Source organism: Dasypus novemcinctus, chromosome 13, assembly GCF_030445035.2.
Source record: "Dasypus novemcinctus isolate mDasNov1 chromosome 13, mDasNov1.1.hap2, whole genome shotgun sequence".
NCBI classification, from domain to species: Eukaryota; Metazoa; Chordata; class Mammalia; order Cingulata; family Dasypodidae; genus Dasypus; species Dasypus novemcinctus.
The window spans coordinates 50,536,142-50,549,914 of NC_080685.1; the positions used below are offsets into that span (position 1 = coordinate 50,536,142).

At 37.9% G+C, this 13,773-nt stretch overlaps 1 protein-coding gene across 8 annotated transcripts in view; it reads left to right on the top strand.

Moving 5' to 3' along the window:
* DNM3 (dynamin 3) overlaps positions 1–13,773 on the top strand; it is a 693,285-nt gene that overhangs the window by 334,871 nt on the left and 344,641 nt on the right. For all 8 annotated transcript variants that reach the window (XM_058310135.1, XM_058310136.2, XM_058310139.2 and 5 more), the window contains one exon: positions 7,796–7,909. In XM_058310135.1, coding sequence (XP_058166118.1) covers positions 7,796–7,909 — 114 coding nt within the window. The remainder of the gene's footprint in view (positions 1–7,795; positions 7,910–13,773) is intronic.

The window sequence follows — 13,773 nt, forward strand, 5'->3', positions numbered from 1 at the left end:
TTAAGGCTAGCTCTCCACCTTTCCCTCCTTGCCTTAGCTCTGTGTATAGAATAGAACTAGGGACAGATGATACCACCCTTCTTACCTAGACCTGGCCCTGATAAATTAAAACTAGAACCTCAAGGGTGCTCTGTGGTAATGATGGACATTTAAAAGTAGTAAATTTAGTTCCTTCTCCAGGCCTATCAGGCCTATATGTGTAAAACCCCTTTTCCCTATAGCTCAATCTTTGCATCAGTCACACCTGCTTAGAAAATGTTCTGCCTGCCAGATTCAAGGAAGAGCAGCCTGTATATTGAGGATGCCTGTGTTTGCAAAGGTAGGTCCCTCCCAACCAGCTGGTTGAATGGCCTGCCCATACCTTTGCTTGGACTCCCAGGATTTGCCAGACTCTGAAGTTCTACCTTTGTAGAAGCAGCAACTCATGCAGAAAGACTGCGGAAAAGTTTTTGTAATCTACGAAGGTCAAAATACCAAATGACTACAGTTTATAACCTCTATTCAGACTGCAATAGTTAAAAAGCCAGCTGCACAGCTGAAAAACCTTGCATGGTCTACCATAAGCAAGGCCAAGGTCAAAACGCCCTGCTCACAAATAAAGTTGAAGGCCCAAAGCCTTGGCCACACCAGAACTTTTCCACATGTACTTTTTTCTCCCCGTAATTTTATTCCTTGTCTGTGTATTAATTTTATGACCCAGTGTGCTGGCCAGATGTTGCTGGTCTGAACTTACCTCTAACGTACAGGTTTTGCCAGCCCTGACAAGGCCTGCCTTCTTATAGCAAAAAGAAAACTAACTAGAACAGGTATTCTCTAAGGTAGGCTGGCTGCCAAGAGAAGGTGCTAGGCTATTCCTGCCCTGTTTCTTCTAAAACTTGGGTGGAGGGAGAGAGAGATTAGCAGAAGGCTGGAGTGTTATGCAAATAGAGCTTCTTCCACTTGGAGGAACATCTCTGGAGTGAGGAAGGCAAGCTCTCCTCTAATAGACTTCTTCCAGTCTTCCCATTTCTGTCCTTAGAGTTGCTTTCAAAGTTTCTGTATTTGGCAAAAGAAACTTGGATGATACTTATGGCAGTAAATTCTAAAACATGGTTTGTCTCCAGCCTTACAAATAAGAACATGCCCTTTCAGCTCTAGAGTTCCTTTCTAGTCATGTAATTATGGGCTGGCAAGTGCTTGTTTACTTGGGTACTCAAAACAGGATTTGATATTCAAACACTTAGAGGCTGTGAATGATTATTACACTGAATGTTGAAGGGTTTGTTTTGTAATTTTAAATTTGAATATACAATTAACATTTTATATGATTTAGTTCTCTACCAGGGGTTTCTAAAGCCAATGCCATTTCTCTTATTATTCTTTTTTTTTTTCTTCTTTTTCTTTTAATTTTTTTCCTGAGGTACCAGAGGCCAGGAATTGAACCCAGGACCTTGTATGTGGGAAGCTGGCGCTTAACCACTGAGCCACATTGGCTTCCCTGAGTGGGCTCCTTTGTTTGTTTTGCATGTTTTCATTTCATTTTGTTTTGTTTTCAGGAGGCACTAGAAACCGAACCTGGGACCTCCCAAGTGAGAAGCAGGTGCTCATCTGCTTGAGCTATAGTCACTTCTCTTGACATTCTTTTTGAATTTTGTTTAATTAGTCTTTGTCTTCTCTTTCTCACTTAATTTTGTTATTTTTTAAATTACTAATTTACTGTTAGCATTTTAACCTCTCTTCTGTTCATGTTTACTGAATATCTGTTTTATTTTTACCTAATTTCTCTGTTTTACCTTGATTTCATGATTTTTCCCTCCTGCAATTTCTTAGTGAAAAAAGCACTCATTTCTTGTTTAGAACTGATTGCCATTCTTAAAAAAAAATCTATTTGTGGTGAATGTGATTCATCTACTATAAAAGGAAGGGCTGGTATCGGATCAAAGTTTCTTAAAACTTTTTTTTAAATTCTGGAAATATATGTGTAACATAAAGCTCCCCATCTTACTCACTCACAAGCTTACCATTCATTGGGATTAATCAATTTATAATGTTGTGGTATCCTCATTACCATCTATTACCAGATCTTTTCTATCACCTAAAATAGAAACCCGGTACCCATTATGCATTTCTTCCCCATTCTCTCCCAAACTCCATAACCTACCTCTGGCCCTGATAAATTGTATTCTTTCTGTCTCTGTGAATGTGCATATTCTAAATATTTCATATAAGTGGAATCATACATACAATAGCTGTCCCTTTGTGTTTGACTTATTTCACTCAACATGATGTCTTTAGAGTTCATCCATGTAATAGCATGTAGTAGAACTTCATTTTTGGGAGGGGGATGGCTGCATACTATTCCACTCTATGCATATATTACATTTTGTTTATCCACTAATTTGCAGATGGACATTTGGGTTACTTCCACCTTTTGGCTATTGTAAATAATGCTACAATAAACATTGGTGTACAAATATCTGTCTGAGAACTGCTTTCAGTTCTTTGGGGTCTATAGCTAGAAATGGGGTTGCCAGGTCATATGCTAATTCTGTGTTTAACTTTCTGAGGAACTGCCAAGCTGTTTTCCATAGTGGCTGCACCATTTTACATTCCCACAAAAAAAGGTACAAGGGTTCATTTTTCTGTCTGCATTTCCCTTGTAGCTAATGATGTTGAGCCATCTTTTCATGTGCTTATTGGCCATTTGTATATCTTCTTTGAAGAAATATCTATTCAGCCCTTTGTCCATCCATTTTTTAATTGGGTGATTTGTGTTTTTGTTGTGAGGTATGTATTAAGCCCTTCTCAGATATATGGTTTCCAAATATTTTCTCACATAATGTAGATCATCTTTTGACTCTGTTGATGATGTCCTTTTTTGCACAAACGTTTTTAATTTTGATGAAGTCTAATTGATCTATTTTTTTCTTTTATTACTTATGCTTTTTATGTAAAAATCTAAGAATCCATTACCTATACAGGGTCCTGAAGGTATTTCCCTGTGATTTCTTCTAAGAGTTTTTTTTAAAGCAGTTCCATCAGGTTTTTTTTTAAGATTTATTTTATTTATTTATCTCCCTCCCCCTTATTTTCTGCTTACTGTCTGCTCTCTGTGTCTGTTGATTGTGTGCTTGTCTTTCTTTTAACAAGGCACCAGAACTGAACCCAGGACCTCCTATGTGGGAGGGAGGCGCCCCAATGGTTTGAGCCACCTCTGCTCCCATTTCTTGTGTCTCCTCATTGTGTTTCTTCATTGAGTCATCTCACTGCATCAGCTTACCATGCCAGCTGTCGCATCAGCTAGTCTTCTTTTGGAGGCACCAGGAACCGAACCTAGGACTTCCTGTGTGGTAGGCAGGTGCCCAATTGCTTGAGCCACATCTGCTTATCACTTATAAAAGTTTTTTGGTCTAGCTCTTATATTTAGGTTGTTGATCCACTTTGAGTAAATTTTTGTATATTGTAAGAGATGTGGATACACTTTTATTCATTTACATGTGAACATCCAGTTTCCCCAGCACCATTTGTTGAAGAGACTGTTATTTCCCCATTGAGTGGACTTGACACCCTTGCCAAAATCATTTGGCCATAGAGGTGTGGTTTTATTTCTGTATTATTCTATTATTCTGTACTATTCTATTCCACTGTTCTATATGTCTTTACTTGTGCCAGTACCATGCTGTTTTGATTCCTGTATCTGTGTAATAAGTTTTGAAATCGGGAAGTGTGAGTCCTCTAACAGTTTTTTTCAAGGTGGTTTTGGTTAGTCAGGGTCCCATGCACTTCCATATGAATTTGATGATTAGTTTTTCTATTTTTCTGAAGGCTATTGGAATTCCTTAAACTTTCTATGATGGCAACTCACTTGCTGTCAACATTCAGTGCTGAACATACTTCCACGGCTGCCTATGATGGACTGTGGGCCATGTGCACTCACAACATGGTAAACCTATTCTTTTTCTCTCAAATAGGAAAGAATATTGGAATGCAAATAAATATGATATCATAGGGATAATCTTGAATCTATTGGAACCTAAAAAGTCCAACTCAAGACTTTTCTCACCAAAGTCAGTTGCCATATGTTGAAGCAAGATGGTGGGCGATCTCTGTCTGGTCTCTAGGGCCTTCTTCCTCTTAAGGATCCATGGACCCACCTTCTTCTGATCTCAGCTGTAGGCTGGCATAGGGCTCATCTCTCTGGGCTTTCTATATCAGTCTGGCATAGGGTTAGTTTCTTTCCAGACCTTATCAGCGCTGTGCTGCTCTGTACTCATTAATGGCAAACTATCAGGCAAACGGCTCATCTTTCTTCCTGGGGCTGCAGGTTCAGAATTCTCTCCTCTTTGGAGTTGTCCTGCATGACATTGCAGTGACAGATATAGGCCATTGTATATTTTGTCACGACGAACAAAATTGTGTGGGACAGAATGTAAACTATAATGTAAACTGTAATCCATTCATAGTAGCAGTGTTTCAATATGTGTTCATCAATTGTAACAAATGTGCCACACTAAGGAGGGATATTGTTGATATGGAAAGTGTGGGAGGGAGTGGGAATGGGAGTGGGGCATATGGGAATCCCTCAAATTTTTTATGTATCATTTGTGTAATTGAAATCTTCTTTAAAAATGAAAATAATTTTTAAAACTCTGTCCTCTTCTGTGTCTGTGGAATGCCCTCTCTTCTTCTAAGTCTTCTTGAGTGAGTGTCCATTTATATTGGCTCACCAAAGGGGCAGGGACTCAACCCTGAGTCATGCCCTATTGGCGTGGTTGAATTAAAGCCCTAAACTTTTAGCAAGTAAACTTAAACCCTTTGAATTTAATACAGTCAGAAGGGATCACACCCAGAGGAACAGACCAGTTTACAAACATAATTTTTCTTCTTTGGGGATTCATAAATAATATCAAACTGCCAGAGATACCAAATAAAATGAAATGATAAGTATATTTTCATTGATTAATGGGATCGGTACGCTCTTTGTAAGCCCTGGTAAGTTGGGTAATAATATTAGTATGAAATAATTTGACCTGTTCCTTCTTACTGACAATTAGATAACATAATTTGCTTTAAGGAAAATGATGTTTTGATTGTATGTGTACATGCTGTGACTTTTTTTTTTTAATTTTTTATTCATTTTTAAAAAATATTACATTCAAAAAATATGAGGTCCCATTCAACCCCACCGCCCCCACCCCACCACTCCCCCCACAGCAACACTCTTTCCCATCATCATAACACATCCATTGCGTTTGGTAAGTATATCTCTGGGCATCGCTGCACCTCATGGTCAGTGGTCCACATCATAGCCCATACTCTCCCATGTTCCATCCAGTGGGCCCTGGGAGGATCTACAATGTCCGGTAATTGTCCCTGAAGCACCACCCAGGACAACTCCAAGTCCCGAAAACGCCTCCACATCTCATCTCTTCCTCCCATTCCCCACACCCAGCAACCACCATGGCCACTTTTCCCACACCAATGCCACATTTTCTCTGTGGACCTTGGATTGGTTGTGTCCATTGCACATCTATGTCAAGAGGAGGCTTAGATTCCACATGGATACTGGATGCAATCCAGTTGTAGGCACTTGCTTTCGGTTGTAGGCACTCTAGGCTCCATGGTGTGGTGGTTGACATTCTTCAACTCCATGTTAGCTGAGTGGGGTAAGTCCAATAAATCAGAGTGTAGGAGTTGAAGTCTGTTGAGGCTCAGGGCCTGGCTATCATCTTGTCAGTCCAGAGATTCAAATCCCCTAGATATATTTAAACCCCAGCACCAACTACAATTCCAGTAAAGTAGCATGAAAGTCTTGTGAAAAGAGATCCTATCTGTGTCCAGCTCCATCACGCAGAAACACCAGTTCCAAAGAAGGGCCAACTGACATGGCAGTAAACCCCATGTGCCATGACCATAGAACCTGTGGGTCTCTTTAGCCCTCAAAAGAACCAATACCTGGGGTTGTATCTACTTTATCTGTCTCTGAGACTGCTCAGGTGTGCATAAGGGCAATCCTTCTGACAACCTCCAGACTCTTTTTTAGAGACTCATAGCCATATAAACTCATTTCTCCTTTCCATTTCCCCCTTACATTAGGTCAAACAGCATTTTAAACTCCTGTTATTATATGTAGACAGGGATATTCTGCTGGTCCGCGTTGAACCTTCAATTCAAGGTCATTTTCTAGTTGCATCATCAGCTGGTACTTGGTAGTGATCCCTTGGTGCCAGGGAGGCTCATCTCTGTGTGTCATGTCCCACGCTGGGGGGAATGCATTGCATTTACATGCTGAGTTTGGCTTTGAGACTGGCCACATTTGAGTAACATGAAGGCTGTCAGGAGGAAACTCCTAGGCACAGTACTGCTCTAGGCCTTACATGCAGTGACTTTTGATATCTAGTATATATAAGGTTCACCTTGGAAAAGTGTTTAGAAGCAGATTCCTGGGCTCAGGTGTATAAATTCTGATTCATTCAAACAGGGAAGTGGTATAGAGGTCTGTATTTTAGAATGCACACTGATAAGTATGATATAGCTGGTAAAATCATACATTGAGAAACTCTGATATAGAGGGTAAGATGAAGGGGTAATTTTGAACAACGGATAGGACTATCTTAGTCTAGACCTGAGTGGGATTCAATACAATCAGGAATTGAAAGAAGAATGGGCAGCTGGAAGATGTGGAAATGAGGATTTAAAGGGTGGCAGGTATTGGAATTGTGGAGAAAGACTTGGCGATCAATAAATATAACCTTGGCTTATTTCACAATTTTCTCTAGAATGGCCTTCCTCTTTCAACTAGAAAATTTGGTGGCAATATAAAAATGAAATTTGATTATTAGAGCATTTATATCTTCCTTTAGGATTTGACATTCATTATTCATTCAATAAATAATTTTATGATATTTAGGATAAATACTGAACAATTTAGATATAGGATGGCTCTTGTCATTTAGGATATCATATTATTCCATATATTTCCAGTTCTATGACAGCAAAAATTATCTCACATAAAAGAGATGATAAATTATGCCCTATGGAAAACAGAATTTATTTTATAACAAAGGTGAGGAAAAAATTACACTTCACTTACATGCCACTAGCAGATTTCTGTCAAATCTCTAATCCAACTCTCTAATGTTTTAAAATTTAAAGCCTACTTAAAGATTTTATAAAGATCCTACGTGTTTTGTAGCATGGCACATAACAACAGAAGTAGATGGGTAAATCAAGACTATTAAAAAACTCCAAACTTTTAATTTTAGCATATTGTTTCAGTTTTCTCCCTTATTCACCCTTTTTCAGAGCTCTTAATGAGGAACTAATTGGTTGACGTGAGTTTCTTTTCACCATTTGCTGGCTAGTCTCTGGTGGAAATCCTGTGACATACAAAACAGGCAAACAAATGGACCAGTCGGCTGGAAGGGAAGAAGAGGCAGTGGGCATCTAGAATCAATCATTGTTCATCCAGTCCACTAAATAAATATGTTTTAATTGTACCACCAGTACCATAAATAGGCCTGGCACAAATCTATTCTTCTGCCTAATTTCATTCCTGTCTGTTTTAGTCACTCCGCTTTTGTCATTCATATAAATCTGCAATTTCATCTCTAACCAGAGAGACTCTCTTCTGGTCATCTGTACTGTTGAAAGAGAAATTATTCTTGAATAGCTTAATAGAGATTGAGCTTTGGGGGAACAATGCTGTTACAACTACAGTTTGTATCTTGTTTTTAACTTCACTTAGTCTAAGACTTGTGCCCTCAGCTAGCTTCTGTTAAATGAAATGTCTATGCTGATTTCTGCTCTTTTGTAGGTGATTCGCAAGGGTTGGCTAACCATCAGCAACATTGGTATCATGAAGGGAGGTTCTAAGGGATATTGGTTCGTCCTTACTGCTGAAAGCCTTTCTTGGTATAAAGATGATGAGGTAAGTCACAGAGACTGATAAGAGTTTTCTTACGTGTTTCTAATTTTAAATTAATTGTTATTGTGATATACAAATTTGAGACATGAGCGGTTCTCTTTCAGTAAGATTTAGCCTGGGGTGTACGTTTGAAGAAGCACTATTTTATCCTCATAGATATTTAATTTTATAATATTCCCATCACTTTTCCTTTCCTGTTTATTTCTTTTGTGTAGTCATCATGTTTGTTTACCTGAAGAAATGGAGTTAGGGAATAGCAGTTGGAAACTTTCTCTTCTTTAAAATAATGTCAGGATACTGGTACAATGAAAGACATTTTCATTAAATAATGTGTTGAGAAGGTAATAAAACATCTTTAAAATGAAATTAATAGTAATGATGCAGAGTTAATAAATTTTTTTGCAATTGTTGCTGTGGCATTTGTCTCAACTGACAGGCTTTTGAAAATGTCCAAATCATTATCCTTCAAGTGAGTTCCAGAAAAGTGTTTATACAAATTTTGTTCTTTGAGAATTTGATATCTATGTAAAGTATGAATTATGATCATTACGGTGTTGTGGTTCATGTTAGCTGTTGATATTTTTGGTTTTGTGACTTACTATTCATTTAAATCTGATACCTATAAAAAGTATAAAAATATGTCCTATCAGTCTTGCAGACTCATCAAAGTGCTATAAAAGTGATATTGCTAAATTTAAGAGGGCATGGATGGAAATTAGACTGTTTTTGGAGTTTGAATAGCTTTGGTCTGACCTGAGAAATTTTTGGTGCTAATGGTTGCAGCGTGCAAACATTAGATAAGAATACCCTATTATGGCAAAACTACTTACAGGTGAGATTGTCTCAATTTTATTTGGCTATTAAGGACATTTGTTTCAGGGTTAAATGCCCTTCCTGTCCTGGTTCTATATCTTTTGAAAGCATTTCAAGTCACTTGTCAGTTCATGGAGGAAAAGTTTCATGTTTTAGAATTCTTTCCATTTTCCAAGTGCTTTGTGCACAAGTGTGTTGATTGTACATGTTATAAATATTGAGTAATTGGCTGATTGCCACTTAATTTTATGCAGTGAGAGAAATAAAATTCTATAAGAAAAATTCTATTCTAAATCTTATATTTAAATTTTTATGTTATCTATTTCACTTTCTCAGTCGTAAGTGAAATTGGTCATTGTGAGAGTCTGATGATTAGCAATGGCTTCTTTTTTATAGTGGCCATTTAGATTTCTCTGTTATTTTGTGGGAAGCTCTAGTATTTAAAGACCTTAGCTTCAGGAGCTCTGATATGCCTCCCTAGATACAAAGTCTGTAAATACATTATCTTCTTTGGTGTCCAGTTTCTCTGAGAAGTGTTCTCTTAGATTCGTTCAGAAGATCATTTGAATACATATTGGTCTTTCCGTTTTATGCTGTGGACAGCAAAAGATTTTACTGAGGAATCATAATATGATTTAACTCATTTAATGCATGCTACAATCCTAAGTCTAGGTACTTCTGTTATCCCCATTTGTCAGAGGAAGAAACTAAAAAAACGTCATTTGAAAAGGTTTACTATAAGACTCAATTTCTCTTATTGTAGAACATTTAGTGTTGGCAAGGATAAGTAACTTCTCAAGGTCTTTGTGGCAAAGCAGAAATTCAAACCCAGGCTTTCTGGCTCCAGAGCCTATGCCCTCAACCACAAAGGTTGGTAAGGATCCCTGATTTGCCTAGAGGATTTATTAAGATGATTTCCGACACCTTAGCATTCATCCCTCCCTGGGTTATTAGCCTCAGGGTCTCTGAAGACTCTGGGTCAATAGCTGCTGTTTGGAGTATGACATTAGGGTTCTCTTGGCTGGTTCTGTGGGTACTGAAATAGGCCCATTTGAAGAGACATGTAGCTCCCTGTAGAGAAGAAAGAAGCCTGAGAGTCTGCTGAGCTCATGGTCACTGGTTATATACTCCTCTCATCTATACATTTTTACAAAGTATTTGATTACAACAAATAGAAAATGAATGTGTACAATTATAATATTAACAAAGTGCCAGTGAAAATTTTACTATAGGTACACATGTGGAGAATGGTATGATGCTTGAAATAAATTTAAGTGATTTGATGAAGAAACTTTTGGGTGGGGTTGTTTTTTCAGTTTATGTCATTTCATGAAATAGGAAAAGATAGATGTTTAGTGTGTTAGGCTGCTGAAAGCAGATAACATAAAATGGGTTGGCTTTAACAAGGGGAATTTATTACCTTACAAGCTTACAGTTTTTGGAGCCATGAGAGCATCCAAATCAAAGGATCATCAAGGCAGATGCTGTCTTCCAGAAGACTGTTGGCTGTCAGGGATCCTTGACCCTTCTACCATATGGCAAGGAACATGGTGGTATCTGCTGGTCTCTCCCTTCTCTTCTGGGTTTCATTGATTTCAACTTTTTTGCTTCCATAGCTTTTTCTCTTTATATTCATCCCATTTATAAAGGACTTCTATAAGAAGATTAAGACCCACCCTGGGCCATACCTTAATGAGGTAACTTCACTAAAGCTTATATAAAATAGGTTTACGTTGCCAGGAACAGATTAGCTTTAACATGATTTTCTGAGGTACATACAGTTCCAAACTACCACAACAGATAAGTTTTCTTTGTTTGCTTTTAAATATATTTTTATTTATTTTTAAAAGATACATAGATCATACAAAATGTTTCATTAAATAAATATAGGGAATTTTCATATGCCCCACTTCCCACATCTACACTTTTCCCACACTGATAACTTCTTTCATTAGTGTGGTGCCCTCATTACAATTGATGAACACATTTTGCATCACTGCTACACAGCATGTATTATAGTTTACATTGTAGTTTACACTCTCTCCCAGTCCATTCGGTAGGTTAAGGCAGGATATATAATGTCCTGCATCTTTCCCTGCAGTGTCATTCAGGACAACTCAAAGTCCCAAAAATGTCCCCATACTACACCTCTTTTACCCTCTCCCTGCCTTCAGCAACTCCAGTAGCCACTGTCTCCACATCAATGATATAATTTCTTCCATTGCTAGAATCACAATAAGTCTATAGTAGAATACCAGTAAGTCTACTCTAGTCCATATTTTATTCCCCAATTCTGAGGACTCTGGAATGGTGATGCCCACTTCACCTCTTAATTGAGAGGGGGCTTCAATCCTACAGGGCAGATGAATGGGATTCTCCTGCTTGCAGTTGTAGACTCTCTCTGTTCCTTGGTGTGATGGTTGTTCATCCTCACCTCCTTTTAGCAGTCCTGGGTGAATCTAACAAAGTGGAGTGTAGGGGTTGCAACTCCTCTGAAATGTGTTGCTTTTATGGAACTAAATAGTAGGCATAAACAAGTAGCAAATCATATAATTTCAGACATTAAGTACTTTAAAGAAAATAAAACAAGGTTATGAGCAAAAAAGTGATAAGGGAGGAGTCCTTTAGAGTGGGCAATTGGGAAGAAGTAACATTTGACTAGAGACTGGAATATTGAGCTGTGCAGAAGATCATGTTGAAGAACATTTCAGGCAGAGGGAACATTAAGGGTAAAAACCCAAAAATGGTAACTAGCTAGAGGCTTGTAGCTGGAATGTAATGAGCGTGGGGTGGGAAGGGGGTGGAAGGAAGATAGATAAAATCAGAGGGACTTGGGCCTTGTTAGCCATGATTTGGATTTTATTTCAAATATCATGGAAAACTAATGGAATGCTTAAATAGAGTGTGGGACATGATGTGCCATGATAGGGTTTATGTTTTAGAAAGCATACTTTGGTTTTGGGAATGATGTGAGGGATGGGATATGGATGTGGATAGGAATAATGGGGTTGGCAAGAATAGAAGGGAGACCAGCTGCCATAGTCTTCCTTCTTCTATGCCACATTGATTAAACATGCTTTGTGTAGCCTTGAGAACCAAAACTTAGAATAACCCTTTGAGACAATAAATAAACCTGTGTTCTGGTTCACATATTGGAGCCAATTTGTTGGTGAGTTGAGTGCTTGTACTTGTTCCTGTGATATCTGTCTGTACCCACGTCAGTACCTATACACTTTGGTAATTGAGTTACATGACAATTTATCTTTCTTAGGCAAGCAATATGATGCAGGAGATATCATTATGTGAATTACAGATTCATTCATTCATTCAATAATAAATTTATATTTAAATTTTCATGTCTTGTCATTTCTTTGTATTATGCCATCCATCTGATTTCCTGTGTAATTAGAATGGTTTGTTTTCATTATAATCAAAATGACTATTTAATAAATAGTATATTATGTCCTATGAACATAGATATGGTTTTACTTAAGTTATGAGAGCTTTGTAATAAATATAGATAACCTTTGAAATATATTTGTGATGCACAGTAATAGCTCAAACCGCTTTCCATGCAGTGGAAAGGTGCATATGGGAAGGGCATGGTGCCGGAAGATGTGGATTTGCTATGATTTTCTGCCAATGCTTGAGCAAGTCACTTCACACCTTTGGACCTTAGTCTTTTCCTTTACCAAATGGGAGCCACTGCTGACCAAACTACTCAAAAGAATTTTGTAAGACTCTAAGAAATTATATATCAGTAAGTGTTCTTGTAAACTTTAAGATACCACACTGATATATTTATTCTTGCTATTGCAAATAACACCACACCCTCCCATGTAATGCCATTCTTTGACTCACATTCCTTCTAATTTCCTAATTTTTGTAATTTCATGTTGTGAGATAGGATATATGGGCTCTGGGTTTTTGTTTTTTTTTTTTTAATCACTTAGTGGTAAGGTTCAGAAACAAGAGCACTCAGATCTCATTACTTCAGTGAAACTCTCCATGATGTCTCCCCTCTAGCTTATGGGGTCTCCCACACCTCAGCAAGAACTAGGGACTATGATGTAAAAATGTATAGTTTTCTAAATAAGCTGGAAGAGACAACAGCATAATAACTGTATAATAATTTTAAGGTAAAGCTGACACAGCTGTAATAGTAAGTCCCTCAGATGTTTGCCTACTTTTCTACCAATCCTGAATTGGCCTCACCACCCTATTCTTGAATTTTGGATGGGTTTTTGAACTCCCTCAAGCATCTGTGGACTGTATATTTTGAACCACTGCTCTATATTACAACAATGTTATTCATAGTGTTATTGATAGATGAGTTTAATAGAAAGGTTTTCATCTTTGTCCCAGGCAATACATTTCTGTACCTTATCTTCAAAGTATTTATAGTACAGCATGGTTATAGTAGATAATGTATCTGCTTGACTCTATGCTATTTTCTAATAATAATCCTAGATTGGGGCTTTCTACAAAATAAAAAGAAATAGACATCTTTCTCAAAGTTAGTGAAATCATTAAGGTATTTTCCCAAGGTTGGCCATCCTTCTAGATTGTGCTCTTGTACCCCAGAATCTGGAATTTTCTATGCACATGACTCTGCATGGGTCTTTTTATGGTTTTGTCCTCCCAAGGGCATTCCCTAGGCCTGAAGCATGGTCATGGGGTAACTGTTTGTGGGGGTGAGGATGGAGCTTGAACCTACAGGCTTAGGTATCATCTGGGATGTATGATATTTAGCTCCTTTGAGTTCTACCAGAATAACAATACAAGGATATTTGTAGTAGGTATCTTTGCTAAGAATGTGGGGGAAGCAATAGAGCAATTCAGACAATCTAAAATTGAATCTCTTTGCAAAGCAGATTTTAGCTACTGGACACTCCATTTGGGCATATCACTAGAAGCTTTAGCTCTGTGCTAGCCCAGCCTAACAAGAGTACATTGGGTTCTCTCTTTCTCTTCTCCTACCCATCTCTCCCCTCAGTCTTGGCAATCTGAATTGCCCCAAATTTAAGTTACTTATCACAGTATTATGTATAATA